Source organism: Mus musculus, chromosome 9 (genome assembly GCF_000001635.26).
Source record: "Mus musculus strain C57BL/6J chromosome 9, GRCm38.p6 C57BL/6J".
Lineage (NCBI taxonomy): Eukaryota > Metazoa > Chordata > Mammalia > Rodentia > Muridae > Mus > Mus musculus.
Genome location: NC_000075.6, coordinates 123,476,519 through 123,496,021, shown reverse-complemented (window position 1 = coordinate 123,496,021; position 19,503 = coordinate 123,476,519). Strand labels below are relative to the sequence as shown.

At 47.4% G+C, this 19,503-nt stretch overlaps 1 protein-coding gene across 2 annotated transcripts in view; it reads right to left on the bottom strand.

Moving 5' to 3' along the window:
• Window positions 1–17,361, bottom strand: part of Limd1 (LIM domains containing 1) — a 42,892-nt gene extending 25,531 nt beyond the window's left edge. The window contains exons 1-2 of one of the 2 annotated variants that reach the window (XM_011242977.2): window positions 15,401–17,361; window positions 14,639–14,797 (exon numbers count right to left, since the gene is read on the bottom strand). In XM_011242977.2, coding sequence (XP_011241279.1) covers window positions 14,733–14,797; window positions 15,401–16,784 — 1,449 coding nt within the window. In that variant the 5' untranslated portion in view covers window positions 16,785–17,361 and the 3' untranslated portion in view covers window positions 14,639–14,732. Of the gene's footprint in view, window positions 1–14,638; window positions 14,798–15,400 lie in introns of those variants that run through there. The other variant, NM_013860.2, reaches the window with a different exon arrangement.
• Between the last annotated feature and the right edge of the window lie 2,142 nt (window positions 17,362–19,503).

Genomic DNA, 19,503 nt, shown 5'->3' with positions numbered 1-19,503 from the left:
TTCCAAAGCTGAAATTGAAGGCGGATCACCACATCTACCCAGGATTTGTGAGTGCTGGAGAACCAAACCCCAAAGACTGGGTTAGAAGTGGCTCTCGCTTGTGGGACAAGGGCTTTAACTACCGAGCCCTACAGTAATGAGATTTTACAATCAGTTTTATATGAAGCCTAGAGTAGAATACAGGGCATATCATTAAAGCTTTTTTTTTCCCTAGGAAATATTGCTTAATAAAACTTCCTGGCTTAAGATTGGTAGAGTAAATGAACTGTGTACCATGCACAGACATGAATGTCATGCCATCTTCCAGGAAGAGACAGAAGCAACCCTGTCCAGAGGAAGGGAACTGGACAGAGATGGTTCCCAGAATCAAACATCCCAGGAGGAAAGGGAAAGGGGGCTAAAGGCAGCAGAGGACCTGGTTTCAGATTTTACCAGGATGTATCTGACTACTGACTGGTCAGAGCTTTAGAAAGACTACTGGCTGGACAGGAGGACTCTTCCTAACAACAAAATGCCTGACACTCCTCCTGGCCACCCCTGGAGAAAGTTGTCATATTGGGGTGTGTGTATGTGTGTCAGGTACTGTACTCTAAGTCTGCATTCATGGTTACTTGCATAAAATTAGGATCTGACTATCCCTGAAAGAAAAAGTGACCCAAGTGAGTCTCCCAGGAAAGCACAGAAACCAGACGGAAAGGACTTTTCCAACAAGTAAATAGAAAAAAAAATCACTTCATTCAAGGGTTTTCAGCTCTGTTTTTTTTTTTTTTAAAGATTTATTTATTTATTATATGTAAGTACACTGTAGCTGTCTTCAGACACTCCAGAAGAGGGAGTCAGATCTCGTTACAGTTGGTTGTGAGCCACCATGTGGTTGCTGGGATTTGAACTTGGGACCTTTGGAAGAGCAGTCCGGTGCTCTTACCCACTGAGCCATCTCACCAGCCCCAGCTCTGTTTTTTATCCCTAGACTCTTTTGAAGGGTAAAAGAGTATGTTCCCTCAATCAATTCCCTCTAACATAAGATTACTGAGCATTTAAAAGCACATAAGTAGGAGCTGAAGATGTGGCTCATTGGGGTGCAGTGTTTATCTAGCTTGGCATCTCAGTACAGAAATACACACACAAGCCAGCTAATATGGATACTAGGAATCAAACTTGGGTCCTCTGTAAGAGCAGGAAACATTCAAAACTGCTATCGCTTCAGTCTAATGTCTCTCTGCCTAAAAACGTAATAAGCTGCTGCTAGCTTTTCTCCACCCTGACTTGTGCTTTCTGTTCAAAGATACCTTATCTAATATATAGTACTGATTAGTTAGCATAGAACCACATATAAATGCAATATGAATTCATTTACATTACGGTTTAGAACAAGCAAAACTATTAAATGGGGCCAGTAGGATGCCCTGGCAAGGTAAAATGCTTACTGCCTAAACCATATGTGATGGCTATTCTTGATTGTCATTTTGACTATATCTAGAATTAACTAAAAACCAAATGGCTGGAGATACCTGTAAGGAACTTTTTCTCAATTAAATCATGTGTAGTGGGAAGATCCACTTCTAACCCAGTCTTTGAGGTGGAAAGGTAGACCTTTAATCCAGATCTCCTGGAGGAGGAAGATCCACCTTTAATCTGGGCCATACCTTCTACTGGCAGCTGTATAAAGGACATGGGAAAAGGAAGCATGCACACTTTGTTTGCTCTCACTACCAAGTCCATTCCTTCACTGGCGTTAGAGTCTACTTCTTTGGGAGTTCCAGCATCTACTCATGGCCAACTGAGACACCCAGCCTCATGGACTGAACAACTACTGGACTCTTGGACTTTATGTTTTGTAGATATAGCCATTGTTGGACTAACTGGGCCACAGCCTGTAAGACATTCGAATAAGTCCCTTTTCTAAATAGCCAATAGATAGATAGATAGATAGATAGATAGATAGATTCATTCTATCAGTTCTGTTCCTCTAGAGAACCCTGATGACTAATACACCTGACAACCTGAATTTGATCCCCAGAACCCATATGACAGGAGAGAAACGAACCCTGAGAATTGTTCTGTGGCCTCCAAGTACATGCTGTAGTATGTGTGCCTATACACGCATAAATAAAAATAAAACTACTAAATGGGGGCTGGAGAGATGACTCAGTGGTTACAAGCATGCTTCCTTCCAGAGGAAGGCCCTTTCCCAGCACTCACATCAAGTGGCTCACAACTGCCTGTAACACCAGGTCCTGGGGATCCAATGCTTTTGGCCTCTGGACTTTTGGTACTTGCACTCTCCTGTATATACCCACATGCAGATACACACATACATATAATTAAAAATAATTTCTAAGAGTTGTAACTCTTAAATCTAGGCATAATGTTACTGTGCAGTGTGTAAAGATTATCCTTGTATTATTCATATGCTGATTTCTCTGCCCTTGTATCTGGCTGCAATCTGACATGGGATTACAATGCTTATTTCAAGTATCCCTCACCTCAAATTTGTACAAACATTGCTCCCCATTCATTCTCTGACATGTCAATAAAAGCTGATCAGCCAATGTCTGAGTAGAGGAGAAAATAGGGCTGGATTCTGATCCCAGCCAGGGGATGGGGACAGGAAGAGGAAGAGAGGATTTGCAATGAAGAGAGGGTCGAAAAGACACCATGGGAGAACACCTAGAGCAGAGAAAGCCAGATCAATACTAAAATGTAGTATCATCAGAGATGCATCTGGCTATGGCTGAGTCATAGCCAGATTATCTTAGAGAATGAAAGTGGATTAATTCTGCTGAGCTATTGTGCCAAAAAGCTAGACTAAGTAAATCTTATAGTCTCTGCCTCATTTATTTGGGAGCTAGTCAAAATAAAGAAAAAAACTGTCACTTAAAAAACTTTACTAAAACTTAAATGATTTTTTTTAAAAATCAGAAAAGGGGTTGTCTATGAATGGACACTAACTTGGAAGAGGTAACTTTCTGAAGGACAGAACTATTTTCTGTCTTCTTTGGAGTATGTAGGTGTCAAAATATACCAACCTCCAAAATGCATGCACATTTTGCTGCATGGAAACAAGGTACTTAAAAACCAGTCACAGCCAGGCATGGTAGTACATGCCTTTAATCCTGGCTCTTGGGAAGCAGAGGCAGGGAGATCTCTCTGAGTTTGAGGCCAGTCTGGTATACACAGTGAGTTGTAGGACAGCCAGTTCCAGGACCTCTACAGAGAAATCCTGTAGCTACAGTCACAAATTCCTCAACTCTCCTGTGATGGAGACTGGGTGTGGAAGGCTGTGACTGCTAAGAGTAGACAGAGCATATCAGCTGAACTGGCACTAAATGGCAGCTAGGCCGGAAAATGAGAGAACTAGACGTATATATAGACTTTCCGCTGAGCATTCAATGCAGGCAAAGACCTCCCAAAGTACCATCCATTCTTTGCTCTCTGGCTATGAACTTGGGTAGAGCTGTCTCTTCCACACACTACACACCCACTTCCATGCATGGGTCAGACAGAGAGCTGCAGTCAGGGGCCACAGGCAGAAGAGAGGTTGCTGCCAGCTCCCGTCTATTCAGTTTCTCACACTGACCTCTGGCTGGCCAACAAGGAGCCTCTGTTAAACCCTTGCCACAGGAGCGCACAGCCCCAGCTCTGTCAGGCCAAGGGTGGAAGCCGCCTGGAACACCTCCCAGCCCGTGCCCCAACTTGGCTGCCTGCCACCTTCCCTCCCAACAGGCCTCTAGGTGGGCTTAACACTAGGCAAAGCTACAGAGCCCCATGGCAGGGCAGAGCATCGACAAGCAGACTGGTAGCCTGCAGTCTCCAAGGAGCCAATTCCCAAATCATCTTTTTCTGGACAGGAAGTGCTTGCTACCTTTGACATCCCAGACCCTGTGGGATGAGCAGTCTTAGGACTCTGCCTTCACTCACTAACAGAAGAGTACATTTAAAGAACCAGCAAGTTATCTCCGCTGTCATCACCACCTGCTCCACCCTGCCCTGTGAGGCAGCAGCTTGAGACCTTCTATAGCTTTTCCCTAGGGAGCACACACTCCAAAGCAGCACCCGAACTCCTCCCATCCTTGCCTCCGGTGCACAGCGTGGGTGGCAATTCCAAAATCTTTAAGACTCTGTGTCTCTGAACACATCACCTGGCATCATCTTTCAGGTGGGGAAAGTAACTGATGATGCCTTGGTACTTTTGAGAATACAGTAATACATCTTAAACAGTAAGGGACCCACACTATCTGCCATATTCTATCCTGAGTGCTTCCAAAAACTTGAGACAAGCCAGCATGATCTCACATTTCCAAACAGTATACTCCAAGAGTGAAACTACTGAATAACATTTTGCTTAGCCTGTAGTGTCCAAAAGTCTCATTTTTACATAGAATTTATGTGATATATATATATATATATATATATATATATATATGTATATATATATGCAAATTGACCTTGAACTTTGGTATCTTCCTGCTTCTGTCTCCAAAGCGCTGGGATCACAGGTTTGAGCCACCACACCCAGCTCATATAGAAATACTAATACGCATTCTTTCTTCACACCAAATCTTCAAACTCCAGAGTACATTTCATGCTTAAAGGACTTCTCAGCTCAGACGGACCACCTGGTGATGTGCTTAGCAGCTACGCGTCTGCAGTCTTCCACACTGGATAGCTCAGATAGCTACATTAGCCAACTCAGTTTTCACTACAACCAGATGCTCATTTAACTTATGGGAAAACAGAGGCACAGAGCAGACAGATGAAGGTCCACGTTTGTGTGCCTCTGCATTCCCACAAACAGCCCCAAGTCTGACTTAGTGTAATAGGAATGTCCCTTCAGAGAGAACCGCATGTTCCAGCCAGCACGTAACTCTACTTTATCCCAATCTGCCTGGGATTTGGTGAGCTTGTCCCTGGGGGTTTTGTGGGGCTCTCTAAGGGACCAGGCGGAAGCTACCCTACCCCCACCGTGTGAGTGGCTAAGCTGCCTGCAGCTTCCTTGACTTCTTCCTCCTCTATCTACACACCCCACATCCTGAGCCATTCTTTCCCCTCCCTAGAGCAGTCTTTCTGTCACACATCTATTTCTGGATAGCCAACCCCACATAGTTTTGGAGACCTGGCCTGGGCTTCTGGGAGATTTTGAAGGTGATACAATGACCACCTTGGGGTAGCATGGGGGGGGGGGAGGCTTCAACTGCTCTCCACTTCACCCTATCCCTGTCTCCCAGTTCACAGTAGGACTACTGCCTAGCCCCGTAAGTCTCTAGGGAACACAATGCCTCACTATGAGATGCCAAAGAACTAGAAAAGAGAGAGAGGTGGCTTCTGGTACTTCAGGGAAGTTGCTCTCAGCCAGTGACCTGAGCCTGGTCCAGAGCAAGTCAAAATAAACACAACTCAAATCTTGTAGAGACCCCCACACCCTGTGTGATTTCATGGATATAAGCAAATTTATCAGGGCACTGTGCACACATGTTTTTCATACCTTCCCTGGGCTTCCACCGTCCCTAGCTTCTCTACAGAAGAAGGTGAAAATTTTTCAAGCTCACCAACACATAAACTTATTCCTCCTTTCCAAGTGATGAATATACACAGTGTCTAAAGAAGACTCTATCCAAGTTAACCAACACATGTACACACACACACACACACACACCATCATCATTATCATCATCATCGTCGTTGTCATCATTTGAAGATTATGCCTGAACTACTGTCACTCTCAGAGATGAGAACGTCCTTCTATTCAGCAGCAGGAAAAACCCTCACTGCCTGAAAACTCGGGTCATCCAGTTCCCAAAGAGCAGAAGATTGAAATAAAATGCTCAAGCTCACACGGTCCAAAAGCAGCACACTAGGGACCTGCTCCCCATGGAGTTGGTTAATACCAGGGACAGCTCTGTCAGCAAACTCTGTGGAGCCAGCCACAGCTGCCCCTGAGGTCCAGCTCTTTCTAAAACTGCCACTCTACTGAGTCGTCAGGAAGCAAACTGTGGTGGAAGGAGAGCAGGAGACACCAGCAGATTCAGAAACCTCAGGGTGTGACCATGTGAGCCAACGTGGTCCCACCCTGCTAAAGGAAAAGCCTGGAGGCTGGAGGCTCAGGAGAATGGAGAAGCTGCAGAAGGCAGCAGGTCAGAAGGCAGCAGAAGCAAACCTGCTACGGACGCTGCCTGAAATGGCCACCACCTGTTGCCCAGCACAGGGCTGCTGTAACTCAATCACCCGACTCAGGTTCTGCATGATGGGGGTGGGGAACTTGTCCACTTGGTCCTCCAAGGATCTTGATCATTATAGCTCCCAAAACTTAAAAGATAAGCAGCATCCGGCAGGCTTCCATAACTTTATGTGCAACAGGCTCCTGATATGTTCTCCTCAAACCTCTAATAACCAACAGAGGTAACCTGTTCTCCCTCTCTCGGGACACAGAGATAAATCACACAGAGCAAGAAAGAGGAGGAAGGAAGTGAACCATGTCTACACTCAAAGCTTATAAAACTTAAAAAAAAAAATAATAACCCAGCTGTACACCTTAAAGTCATCTACTTGAGATGGTCAAGTAGAAAGTCTCTCACAGCATGACTGTCAGACCTATGTCCAGCTTGTTTCCCCAGGAGGGATAAAATGAAAAACAAACTCTGGAGTAGCTATAAATATTCTCTGGCCAAACCCCCTGTTTTGGAAAATCTGGTGACCTGTTTTGTTGCAGTGTAAAGCTTCCGTTCAGCTTGGCAGATATACTTAGCATAGTTTCATCTAAGTTTGGTTCGTGTCCCTCTGGACACTGCCTGGGGACAAGTATACAGAATGTTTCCAAGAAAAGTGTGGTCCAGCACACTCCAGCTATGCCTACAACACTCTGGGAGGTCAGGCAAGCACTCCAATGGTGTAGCCCACTCATCATAGCCCACAGGCCTTAGTGGAACATGAACAGTCAAAGGCCAGGCATTGGGCAGCCACATTCCCTACACACACACACACACACACACACACACAGAGAGAGAGAGAGAGAGAGAGAGAGAGAGAGAGAGAGACCTGTCATAGCACAGTAGGGAAGCACTTCTAGGGGAACAGGCTTCTGGGCAGAAGACATAGATGCTGGGCAGAGCTGCAAGACAAGGATCTAGCTACTCTAGATAGTGTGGGTGCCAGAGAAGAATGAGGCTCCAGTAAGCTCTGTAGTCAGGAAGCCCTTGAGTTTCCAGAAATACTGGATGGCAAAGGTGCTTGGTCAGTGGGCAGATCCCTGACCTCTTATGCACCTTGCTTTCCCCAACTGTAAAAGGGGAGGCAGTAGGGCTGCAAAGAGGATTAAAAATACACGTGGTATGCTATGAAAAGTAAGTTCCTGACAAATTTTACCCAACTGTTAAGTGTGCTAACTTGGTTAAAAAGCCAGTCCTTACATCTTCCCACCCTAAGGAGCATCCCTCCATTTCTCCAGCACAGATCCACTGAGCCCTACTCGACGCGAGGCACTGGGACACAGAAGGAAAGACCAGGGCAAACAGTGTGAGGCCCCAGGCTATTATTCTGTGTTGGATGATCAGCAGAGGGCCAGCCTTGTCTACAGTGCCACGGGCATCCAGGGTGGTGCCCAAGGACATGCCAGTAAAAAAGAAAAAGTACCACAAACTCGTGGTCCCAGCTGCTCTTAAACCAATGACTACTCTTAAGGTAAACTCCGAGTCCTTTCTAAAGCAATATTATTATTATTTTATAATTATTTAATGTGTACACACACACATATACACAAACACAGGCATGCACATTTGCTCCTATCACAGGATGCCTATGGAGGTCCAAGGACAATTTATGGGCATAAATTCTCCATTTCCACGACATGGGTTTCAGGGACTGAATTCACTCAGGTCATAAGTCATGGCAGCAAGTATCTGTATCCACTAAGTCATCTCCCTGGCTCTTAATACACTTTTAATTGTGTTTTACTTTTTCTTTTCTTTCTTTTTTTTTTTTTTTGAGACAAGGTCTCAATGATGTAGCTCAGACTGATCTTGAACTTAGAGCAATCCTCCTACAGAATACTGGGAGTATAGGTGTGTAATAGCCCCACACACACTTTGTCTTTTTAATTATATATTTTCTAGCCAGGCATAAGGGCTACTTCCTTTGATCCAGGGGTTCTCAATCTGTAGGTCAAGATTCCCAAAAGGGTCGAATATCAGATAGCCTTTGTATCAAATATTTATATTACGATTCATAACAGTAGCAAAATTACAGCTATGAAGTAGCAATGAAATAATTTTATGACATGGGGTCACCACAACATGAGAAACAATATTAAGGGGTTGAAGCATTTAGTTGAGAATCACTATTTTAATCCCAGCACTTCAGAGGCAAAGGCAGAGGCAGGTTGATCTCTGTGAACTCAAGGTCAGCCTAGTCTACATAGTAAATTCTAGGATAGCCAGAACTACGTAATGAGACCCTGTCTGAAAAAGCAAATACAAAGATAATTATGTGTTTTCCAGAGTATACAAAGAAAAAATGGTTACTACTTGTCATTGAAAATGTAACTAAAAACAAAGCTGTTACTAATTCTGTAGCAGTTTGGAAAGGAGATGGGTCTAGGAAACCAGATCCGGATTTCCCCAGGTGTCCACAATAACTAATGATGTTGCTCAGGCCCTCTTAGCTGACCAGATGTTGATCATACCAAGTGTCACATCTTAAGACTTCTGGGCCTGAACAAGATGCTCGGAGGCTGCTGGCTCAGCAGAGACGGATTTCTCAGCATTAACCCTTGGGCTGCCAACAGCATTGAGCCAGGATACCTGGCTTTCTGATTCCAAGTGAGTCCGTTCTTCCACAGTTCTGCCTCCTAGCAGCAAGTAGGCAGCAAACAAAAAGAAACAAAATTTTTTGGAAGCTCTAGCAAGAACAGTCATGTCAAAGATCAGTTTTGGTTTGTGCTCTGAAAGGAGGGGTAGGGGGTGGGGTTAAAGTAAAAGAGTAGGAACACACCCTCCCAAGGATGGGCAGACCTCAGAGAGAAGGCATGATGGGACAGGGAACTGCTGGCGAGGAAGCCAGGTCAGTTACAGCTCTGTTTCCAGAAAATCAGGATGCCTGGAGGGAGATCGGCAGGCAGGTATCTATCTATTGGGAACAGCCAGGGCAGTTGGGGGAACACTAGTGGGGATGGGATTGCAGAGTAAGCAAGGCCAAAGTACTTAGGGACCTTAGAGGAAGTGCAGATCTTATCATGGTGCCAGATCAGACTCTGACCCCTGTGTCCTTCCCTATCATCTCAGCCAAGAGCATAGGGCCCAGCAGGGACTGCCTCAGATGCCCAGTGCATCTGTCAGATTGACTGAGGGGCGTGCAGCTCAATGAAGCCAGGAGGTTGCCTGGTCATGTGCCCCTGACATCTCTGAAGGGAGATGTCAGGAAAGTGCAGCTGGGCAGGCACAAAGCTGAAATGTGGGTGAGAAGTCTGTCAGAAGATACAGAGGAGCAAAATGTCTGAATCCTAACCACTGAGCACACAGAAGGAAAGCACCTCTGTCATTTCCTCATATCATAGTATCCTGCAGTAGGGCTTTCTGTGTAGCAACATCACCAACTCCTGGCCATCCCTAGACCTCATTTTGCTCAGATGACCCATGGAATTTCCACTCATTCCCAAACACTGTGATGTTGTAGTGATCTGAATATGCTTGGCCTATGGGAAGTGCTACTATTAAGAGGTGTAGCCTTGTTGGAGGAAGTGCATCTCTGTGGGAGTGGGTTTTGAGGCCCTGTGCTTAAGCTCTGCCCAGTGCAGAAGAGACCCTCCTGGCTGCCTGCTGAGAGAGACAGACAGACAGACAGACAGAGACAGAAGGACAGGGAGACAGGGAGATTCATTCTATAAGTTCTGTGACTCTAGAGAACTCTGACTAATACAAAAGTTGGTACCAGAAGTGGAGTTATACTTAGGCTCAGCAACATGGACTTCCACTCACTAAGACTGGCCTGACTATAGCTATTGCTAAATGACAATCTGCCAACAGCAGAGACCAACACTGAGCCCCAGATATGACACCATTCCCCAAGATGACCAGCCAGCAACCTGGTGACAGCCTGACTACACTGACCCTCCATGGAAAGGACAACGTTCTGTTCTTACCGGAGGAGATAGAAATTCTGGTATTGAGTTTGCCTTTCCTGCATGTAATGCTTCTGCCAAAACCACCACAGATGTCTTCACATGTTCTCATGTCATGATAGGCTACCTCAAATCACATGCTTTCTGCTGTGAATCCCAGAGGACACCAATGACTATACAGGCTCCAGAGGCTTCTCGGGTAATGCTGTGCTCCGTAGTCATCTTATGCTAAGGACAGGTTGTGTTTGCTCTGTGAGTAGTTTACTCTGCTCTAGACTTCTGGGGGTGCTCCTCTATTGAATGTCTAGCCTATAATCTCCACCCAGCTTAGAATTCAGCCCCACACCTCATACTGCCACTAGCAAAGTCAGATAAGATGTGCTTAAAAGATCATAAGACGGGGCTGGAGAGATGGCTCAGCTGTTAAGAGCACTGACTGCTCTTCTAGAGGTCCTGAGTTCAAATCCCAGCAACCACATCGTGGCTCACAACCATCTGTAATGAGATCTGACACCCTCTTCTGGTGTGTCTGAAGACAGCTACAGTGTACTTATATATAATAAATAAGTAAGTAAATAAATAAATAAATCTTTTAAAAAAATCTTAAGTCAAAGAGGTTGGCCTGTGTGCCTATAATTCTACCACTCAGGAGGTGGATGCAGGAAGATCAGCAGTCCAAGGTTATCTGCAGCTACATAAAGAACTCAAGGCTAGCCTGGGCTACATAAGACCCCTGTTTCAAAAAAGTAAAAGTAAAGAAAAACAATAAAAATGTTACACAGAAGAACAGACAGGACAGTTTGTGACTGCTTCTTGTTTAGGCTGCTCAACTCATCTCCTACATAGCCACTAAAATGAAACCAGTGGGGCTTGCTGGGCCCAGGCAGGGACAGAGCCATTCCCAGGGGAAATCGTATCCTGTGTCCTGGTGCCTAAGTACAGGATCAAGCACTGAAAAGCTGAAGATAAAGTCAGTCTCTCTGTGTCTTCGTAAGTGGGGAGAGGTCCGTTCTCTACTTCTGGGGAAAGGAGACTCTTCAACCTATGTAGTCTCATCTTCAGACTCTCACTCATGTACCTAGCAGGGGGGCGCAGAGCCTTCTCTCAGCTGGGCAAGAGCTTGCATTCTCCTGTGTAGATGAGCAGAGGATACCTAAGCCAGACTTGGGAGACCAGCTAGTCCCTAAGAGAGCTAAAAGAAAAAGCTGGGTGGTCTGGGGGCAAGTCACTGAACTTTTTGCCACAGTTCCTTGTTTATAACGGTGGCCGAGCTGTGAAGATTAGCTAACAACAGTGTCTCCCAATGCTTGGCGGCTATTATCAGAACCAGGGTCCCCAAGGTCACATGTCCTCTCCAGCACCAGAGGTGGGGTTATGATGGGTGTTTCATTGATGGAACAGTGACTCAGATACTAGTATGAGACTGGTGGGTAGCTTCTCCAGTCATCAGCCCTAGGGGGACTACCCCAGCTTCACAAAACACTCCACCCTAGGTGACCCAACTCCCAGGGCAACCCACATCCAGTGACTGATCCCTGGAGGAAGTGTATGAAAGCCAGGTCAGGATGACATTGGACTTTGCTGCCTCCCTATGAGGTCAGATATGGACCCCAAATGTACCACTCAGTGAGCACCCTCCAAAATTAAGTCTCAGAGTCAGCTTCCAAGAAAGCCAGGCTGAGATGGGTGCTTTGTTTGGGCCTTAGTATGGGAGCAGAGGACCCAGAGGGAGGAGGAAAAGTTGGGGCCTAAATAAACAAGGCAATGAATCTTCATCTCCTCTCTGTGGCACGAAGAGCTTCATGAGAACCGAAGCTGTACTGCATGAATAGTATCTTCTAGGAGCAATGAGCAGCAGGGAATCCGGGAGCCCAAACGCACCCCTGACAAAGCATCAGCAGCTCTCACCATATGAAATGAAGTAAATCAGGCAGAGAGAGACAGATACCACATACTGTCACTCAGACATAAAAGTTAAGGGTTGATTTCAAAGAAGCAGAGAACAGACCAGTGGTTACCAGAGCAGAGGAGGGACTGGGTAGGGTGGGAAAGGATGGGCCAGGGCTGGACAGGAGGGAGATCTCATGTCTTACACACAGGGGGTGATGAAAATAGCTGAGGACATATGACTGAATGTTTCCAGAGACCTAATAGAGAGGATTGTGAAACACAAAGAAATGACAGGAGTCTGAGGAATGGCAGCACCAAGTGCCCCCACCTGCCTCCTGTCCTTTGTGCTGAAATGGTATGCTGTCTACTGTTCACAAATATGCACAATCTTATTTCCTCATGGACAAGAAAGAGCCACCGAAGAGTCCCAGAGAACACAGCGTCACAGTGGGGTGAGTGGAAAGAAATAAGGCCGGTCTAGACACATAAACGAACCAGATGCAAGCTGATGTCCACAGTCACACCACTCATGAAGCTGAGACTGGAAGGGCAGAAGTACCTTTAGTGCTGAGCTAACAAATAATCAAAAACCAGGGCCAGCAAGATGGCTCAACAGGTAAAGGCACTTGCTGCCAAGCCTGTCCCCAGGGTCCACATGGTGGAATGAGAATTGACTCCTGCAAATTTTCTTCTAACCTCCATACACATACCATGGTGCCCACCTACCCCTCTCCCGTTAATAAAAATTCAAAAACCATTAAATACCCAGAAACTGGACATCTTCAGAATCCAACAGCACTCACTGGCCATGAAGGGGATCAGCCAAATGCTCGCCCAGAACAGATGCTCAAGAGACCTCTTCAGTCTAGCTCAGGAAGGCTAGGCTAACAAACCAAACATCAGTCTTTTTTGCTTCTTCTAACTAGAATTCTATTGACTGATAGTGAGAGAATACCTCAGCTCCCTTTGGCAAAAGTGCTGTGCCATGGAATAATATTCTACCTGGAAGTAAAAGGTAACCATGATTTAATATATACTGAATTTTGCAAGTGCCATGAGACCTAGGGAGGGGGCCTATGAGGTCTAGTCAATTCTTTTTATAGTCAAGGGAGGGGCTGCCTAGGAAAGCAGATGGTCTGTTAAAACTTGCCTGCTCAGTCCTTAAAGGGAGGAATTTCCCTGCCACATGATCAGTCAGAGATAGACACTCTACCATCAAAGCAGCCACAGGGCAGACTCCCCTGGCATAAACTCCACCAACCCCACCCTTTCCCTACAGAGATACACAGTGGTCCTGCCATCCCTGTCCTTCAAGCTTCTGCCCAAATGCAATCTTCTCAGTTGAGACCGCACTTCATGACCCAGTTCAAAACAAGTAATGTCACCCACAGGCCAAGGCTTCATCCTCATACTCTACCTAGTACTTCTCTCCCTAGTACTTGCTCGTTTCCTGCTGCTTGCACTGCACTGTCTATCCACCATGTATTCCCAAGGCCTAGCCCAGAGCACAACCCAGACAGGTGACCAGTGGTTGGGGCTGAATGAATAGAGTAGAGGTCAATATCGTTGCTCTGATGACAAACGTAAACCATCGCCCCCGAATAGATGTTTTTGTTCTATGAGCTTTAAATCAAAAACTTAATAAGTTTAAATTAAAGGATCCACTACATCTCCAGCTAAATATTATTTTTCAAGGCCATGCTTTGCAAACAAGATGGGACAGTTCACAACATGATAGTGCTTTATGCTTTAAAAAATAAACAAGGAGCTAGAGGGGTAGCTCAGCAGTTAAGGGCACTTGTTGCTCTTGCAGAGGACCAGGGTTCAATTCCCAGCACCCACATGGGGGCTCATAACCACCTGTAACTCCAATCTCAGGCAAGCTGATGCCATTTCCTGATTTCTACCAACATTAGACATGCATGTGCTATACATACATACACACAGACAAAACACTCAAATACATAAAATAAAATAAATCTAAGAAGAAACTAGTTAATAGCAACCATGACCTCTGACTGCTGAGTGTCGTGAGCACTAGTTCCCAGAGCTGCTCATACTAAGCAGATCCTAGTCCTACTATGGACTGCATATCTGCCCATGGCCCATCTCCTTGGGCTGGTGACCCGCCTAAGGCCTCAGGAAAAATGGGTTCTTTTGGAGAGTGGGAAAAGCCAGCATCTTTCCCTCAAGGGTCTTCCGTGTCCCGGCCTCCTCTACTGGTGAAGCCACCATTTGGGAGGACTTGGACTTCAGAGAAATCATGAACCCACTACTCAAGAGGCCAAAAATGGAGAGAGAGAGAGAGAGAGAGAGAAAGAGAGAGAGAGAGAGAGAGAGAGAGAGAGAGAGAGAGAGAGAGAGAGAGAAAATTAAAAGATGAAAAAAGCCACAGACTCCTAAACACAAGCTGTCTTTCCAAGCCACCCGCTCCCATGAGACAGGCAACTGTTTTCAACAAAGGAATACAGCCACGTTCTTGCTGCCTCCAAACATCGTGTAGAAAAAAAAGTCGAAGCCAGTCGTCTGTAAAGAGTGTGTGGGTTTTTTTTAGAAGAGAGAATGAAATCTGCAACTTTGGGTAAAAGCCTGGAGAAGCACCTTCACCTTGTGTCAGGTCACACCTTCGGGTATCGCCTGCTGCTGGCTGGTGCTGGGTGTGGACTGAGTCAAGAGGCACCTGGCCCAGTTGTTATCGTGATCCTGCAGAAGTCTCTCTCCTTCTCCGATCTTACCCTGAGCTCCTGCTGCAGCAGATCCAGGGAGGGGCTAATGATTTCCTTTTGTAACCAGCATCTAGGCAAAGATATGATGCTGGTCCATGGCTACCTGCAGAACCACCATATGAACAGAAGACAAGAAACAAAAGCCACACATCCCACACATTTATACCATGTAGAACAACCACAAATTTGGTCAGCTCAAGCCAGTCACTGCAAGAAGCTTGAGGTGGTACCTCAAACCCTTGAAACACAAACTCACAGAATTTCCCTCTTTTTTGTTTTGTTTTGTTTTGTTTGTTGATTTGGTTTGGTTTGGTTTGGTCAAAGCAGGATTTCTCTGTGTAGCCCTGGCTGTTCTGGAACTCTAGCTATAATAGACCAGGCTGGCCTCGAACTCAGAGATCCTCCTGCGTCTGCCTCCCAAGTGTCGGAATTACAGGCGAGCATCACCACCTCCCAGCTTCATTTCCCTTTTTTGAGGGCAGTTATGAGCAATCCCACCCTGCTTCACTCTGCTCACATGGGTAACTCCCATATGCAAAAGGCTGCTTTCTGCCCGCAGCTGCTTTCAAGTTTCTAAAGGAGCAGAAGTAGCTGAAAGAGGAAGGAGAAATAATAGCATCCTGGTGGGGACACCATCGCTCCACCACAGGCAACTCCAAAGCATCTTACTTACCGAAGTAGTCCGCTTTGGGGTGAGCATCCATCTCTCGCTCCAGACGCTGGGTGAGGGCTTCCAACTTCAATTCCGCAGTGGAGGGTCCAAGCTCAGGGCCCGGTGCGAGGGTCTGGCAGGGCAATCTCACCCTGGAGGGGGTGGGACTCCCTGGGAGCACAGGTTCCAGACTACTGTCAGTGGACCAGCTGGGAGAACTCTCTTTACAAGATAACTCAGATGGAGTGGACATTACCGGATGGACGTTACTGGTGGGGCTGGGCTTGGGACTAGTGCCAGACTCCACGCATCCAAACTTAGGATCCAGCCCGGTGGTCATACCTGGCTGGGTACTGTCCTTGCCAGCTGTCGAGGATAATGGAGCAGAAACTGAGAGGTAAGACTTGGGCCCATCCTGCAGCCAAGGCTGAGTGTCCACAAGGGGTTTGAAGACCCTGCCTGAAGCCTCATATCCCAGACCTGAATCTCTTTTCGGACAAGCTCCTTGGCTGGCGCTGCTAGGGACCATCGGTGCTGAAACAGTTGTGCCCTTGGGTTGAGCGGAGGTCCCATTCTCCAAGCCCATGGAAGAAAAACCGAGGTTCACTCGCTGAGAGGAGGCAGTGGACCAAAGGCCTGTTGGCTTCTCGCTGCTATGGCCACCAATGCCACCGTCCTGGCCACTGATGCCACTTTCAAAAGACCTGCCAGAGCACACTGTGGAGAGCTGTGGCTGGTAAGGGTGATGGTCTCCACAGGATTTGGGCAATGTGGAGTCATTCCCTGGGCAACCAGGCCATCCACTTCCTACACCCAGACTCACGCTGGGGCACCCTTCAGGTTTATCACCCCACTGTGGGCTTGCCAAAGAGAAATTGTCATAATAGTCTCCGTGAGTGAGGCAGGAAGGGTCTTCACAGGAGGGACTCAGGCCGTGTAAAGCAGGTCTCTGGGAACTCACAGGCCCCTCCCTGGAACCACAGTTCTGACTGCCAGGCCTTGCACCATGGGCAGATGGCCTGATCCTCTGCTCCTGAGATGGGTACGAGGGCTGCGCGGCCGCAGTGGTAGTAGCTAATCCAGGTGCCACTGTTGGCACAGCCAGAGGAGGCTTAGCGGCCCCATCTGCAGCCAGCTTGCCGCTCGCACCCTGACGGTTCCCACCGTTGACCGGGCTTCTGCCTGCCCTAGGTAGGGCCTCCTCCTGTAGGAGCTGCTGCTGTTGCTGCTGCTGGAGGTGGATTTTGGCCATCTTGGTCGCGAACACCCTTCGAGTTTCCTCAAATTCTGGGTTGTTGCCAGCACCCTTGTCCACCCGGAAGAGCCCATCCTTGGAGGCCTCATACATGTTCAGGTCCTCGATGAACTTACTGGCCTCAAGGCCCAGATCATCGTATTTATCCATGTTGTAGATCAGTGTCCGGGGCCTAGCCCTGGTTCAAGGTGTGAATGTGGTGGGGGAGATTTGGGTGCTGGCCGAGGTTTCAGGTCCAGCCTAAGGCAGATAAAGATTCCCACCTGCCCAGCAAGAAGGTCATGACTCCAAAACTCACAGTCCAGCCAGAGTTGAGGCCTTCAGGCCAGCGGGGCTAAGTTTACTTTCAGACTTCTTTTCCCCCGGGGAGCGTCCACGTGGGGGCAGAGCAGCCTTCAGCCGTGCCCGGCCTGCTTAGAAAAGTTCTCTTCTCCAAGTCACAAAACCCAAAACAGGCGAAAGAAGACAGAGAACGTCCACAGAAAAAAAGTAAACTCACATCCACGTCGAACAATCGAACTTGCAAACACACCGGGCAGCCCCTGGCCTGGGGCCGGTGGCCGGATCCAGCAGAGCTCACTGCAGCCGCGGCGCGCGGCCCATTGTCCGATGGCGGCGGCCGGCGGCGGGACGCGGAAGTGAGCGCGCGGGTCGTCAGTCCCGGGAGCTCGCTGGCCGGCTGCGCCCGCCCCGGGCCGCGCAGGGGCGCGGGCGGAGGCTCGGAGGGCGGGGCGGGGCGGGGCGGGGCGGAGGCTCGGAGGGCGGGGCGGGGCGGGGCGGGGCGGGGCGGAGGCTCGGAGGGCGGGGCGGGAGCGGGGCGGGGCGGGGCGCCCCCTGCAGGCCAGTGATGCGCACGCCGAGTTTTGGCGTCCCTCTCTGGGCACCGGGAGAGAGTTGCAATTCCCGCAGTACTTTTGCCGCGGACTGTTCAGTTTCCCGCCGCTGCTGGAGAGTCAAGGGTGCGCCAGGCTTCCCTCGGGTCCCCTCGAATGAGAGCATCTGTGTTGGACGTCCTAAGTGTGCCCAGAGAGGCTTGTCGTCCTTACTGGGTTTCTTGAACCCCAAGCAGTTCTCACCACTCCAGGTTGCCATGGCTCTAGATAACACACATAGCTCCTATGAGGTGACTGGGGATAGTTTACGTTTCCCACACAGCCGCCAGCGTGATCTAAAACCAATCCCAGGCCTGTCACTCTTGAACTTGAACCCTCAAGGCTTACTCCGGACTTATTTTGAAATCCCGCCTTCACTTCTACAAACAGGCCTGACTGCCCCGCCTACCCTCCCTCTGATTTGGGACCTTCCCTGCCTGAACTCCCGGTGGATGGAACTTCCTAGTGCCTGCCGAGAGCCTGCTGATCAGCTTCTGGTGTCTCTTCTTTCCTTCCCAGCTAAAATCACCTCCCCGTAAAGTTACCCCCACCCACAACCCCTTTGTTTCCTGCTTGGTTTGAACACTATTTAAATCCAGGGATACTGAAGTCACTGACCTGCAGGCTTTCTCCCATCTAGTTTAAATGTTTCCAGGTCTCTGCTCATACTACCTAATAGATGTAAATGTTATGCAAATAGTTCTCAGCAGTTTTGTTTGGTTTTGTTTTGTTGTCTTTCAGGAATCATGACAAGAAAATGAAATCTGTATGTGTTTAACATAAACACCTTTTCTTTTCCTGAGTATCTTGCCCTTGTTCAGATGTGGAGCTCTAGGTATGGAGGGTCAGCTCCAGCTGTTTATTTGTCTGCATGCCCCTTTTTGGTTGACAGCTAATCAGTTATCCACTTCATTACACCTGTATATGCGCAGGGTTTGGTTGAACATATGTGTCTTGGCAAATCTCTCTAAACTGTGACGAGGAACAAACAAGATAATATATATGGAAGTGCTTATATTCTTATATTCTATAAACACAAAAATGGTTCACTGTCCTGTAGACTCTGAAGGTTCAGGATATTTGTTGAAAATGAAGAGTTCCAGGCTCCAGCCCCAAACTACTAACCCCAGATTTGTGTTTTACGGCATCTGTGGGATGGGAAGACGATTTGCACAATAAAATTTGAAGAGTGAGTACTGCTATAAAGCATTATACTAAAACTAGGTTTTAAAGTTATTTTAGTTTCAAATTATGTGTATATATGGTGTGTGTGTGTGTGTGTGTGTGTGTAGGTGAAAGGGGAAGAGAGAGGTGGGGGAGGAGAGAGGACAGATGTTCTTCTAAGCCAGAGAGAGAATCAGAAACCCCAGAGCTGAAGTCGTAGGTGGCTGTGTGGCGCCCTGTGTAAGTACTGGGAACTGAACTCCAATCCTTTGCAAGGACAGTGTGTGCTCTTTACTGCTGAGCCATCTCTCCAGCCCAGGATTAAATATTTTTATTTTAAAAGAATCTCCTATACCCAGAGCTACAACCCAGTGATAGAACACTCGCTGGGCATACATGAGGGCCTGGGTTCCATCCCCCAACAACTACAGTAATAATAACAGCAGCTTATAAAGATGGCATCCAATATACCATTATGCAAGTGATCCTTAGAAGTGCTGGACATGGGCTGGAGAGATGGGTCAGTACTTAAGAGTACTAGCTGTTATTTTAGAGGACCTGGGTTTGATTCCCAGCATCCACACGGTGGCTCGCCACTGCCACAACACCCTCTTCTGGTCTCTCTAGGTACTGAATGCATGTGACATAGACAAACTTGTGAGCCAAACACCCATACACAATGTTTGAATGTTTTACTGACGCTGTTCAATACTGAAGACACCGAAAAAAAATCCTAATTCTGTGCACATTTATTTAATGCCAAAATTATTTAATATAGGCCACTTTTGTCTGTTTCATGAACTTGAAAACATGTGTTGACTAGTATTTCAAAA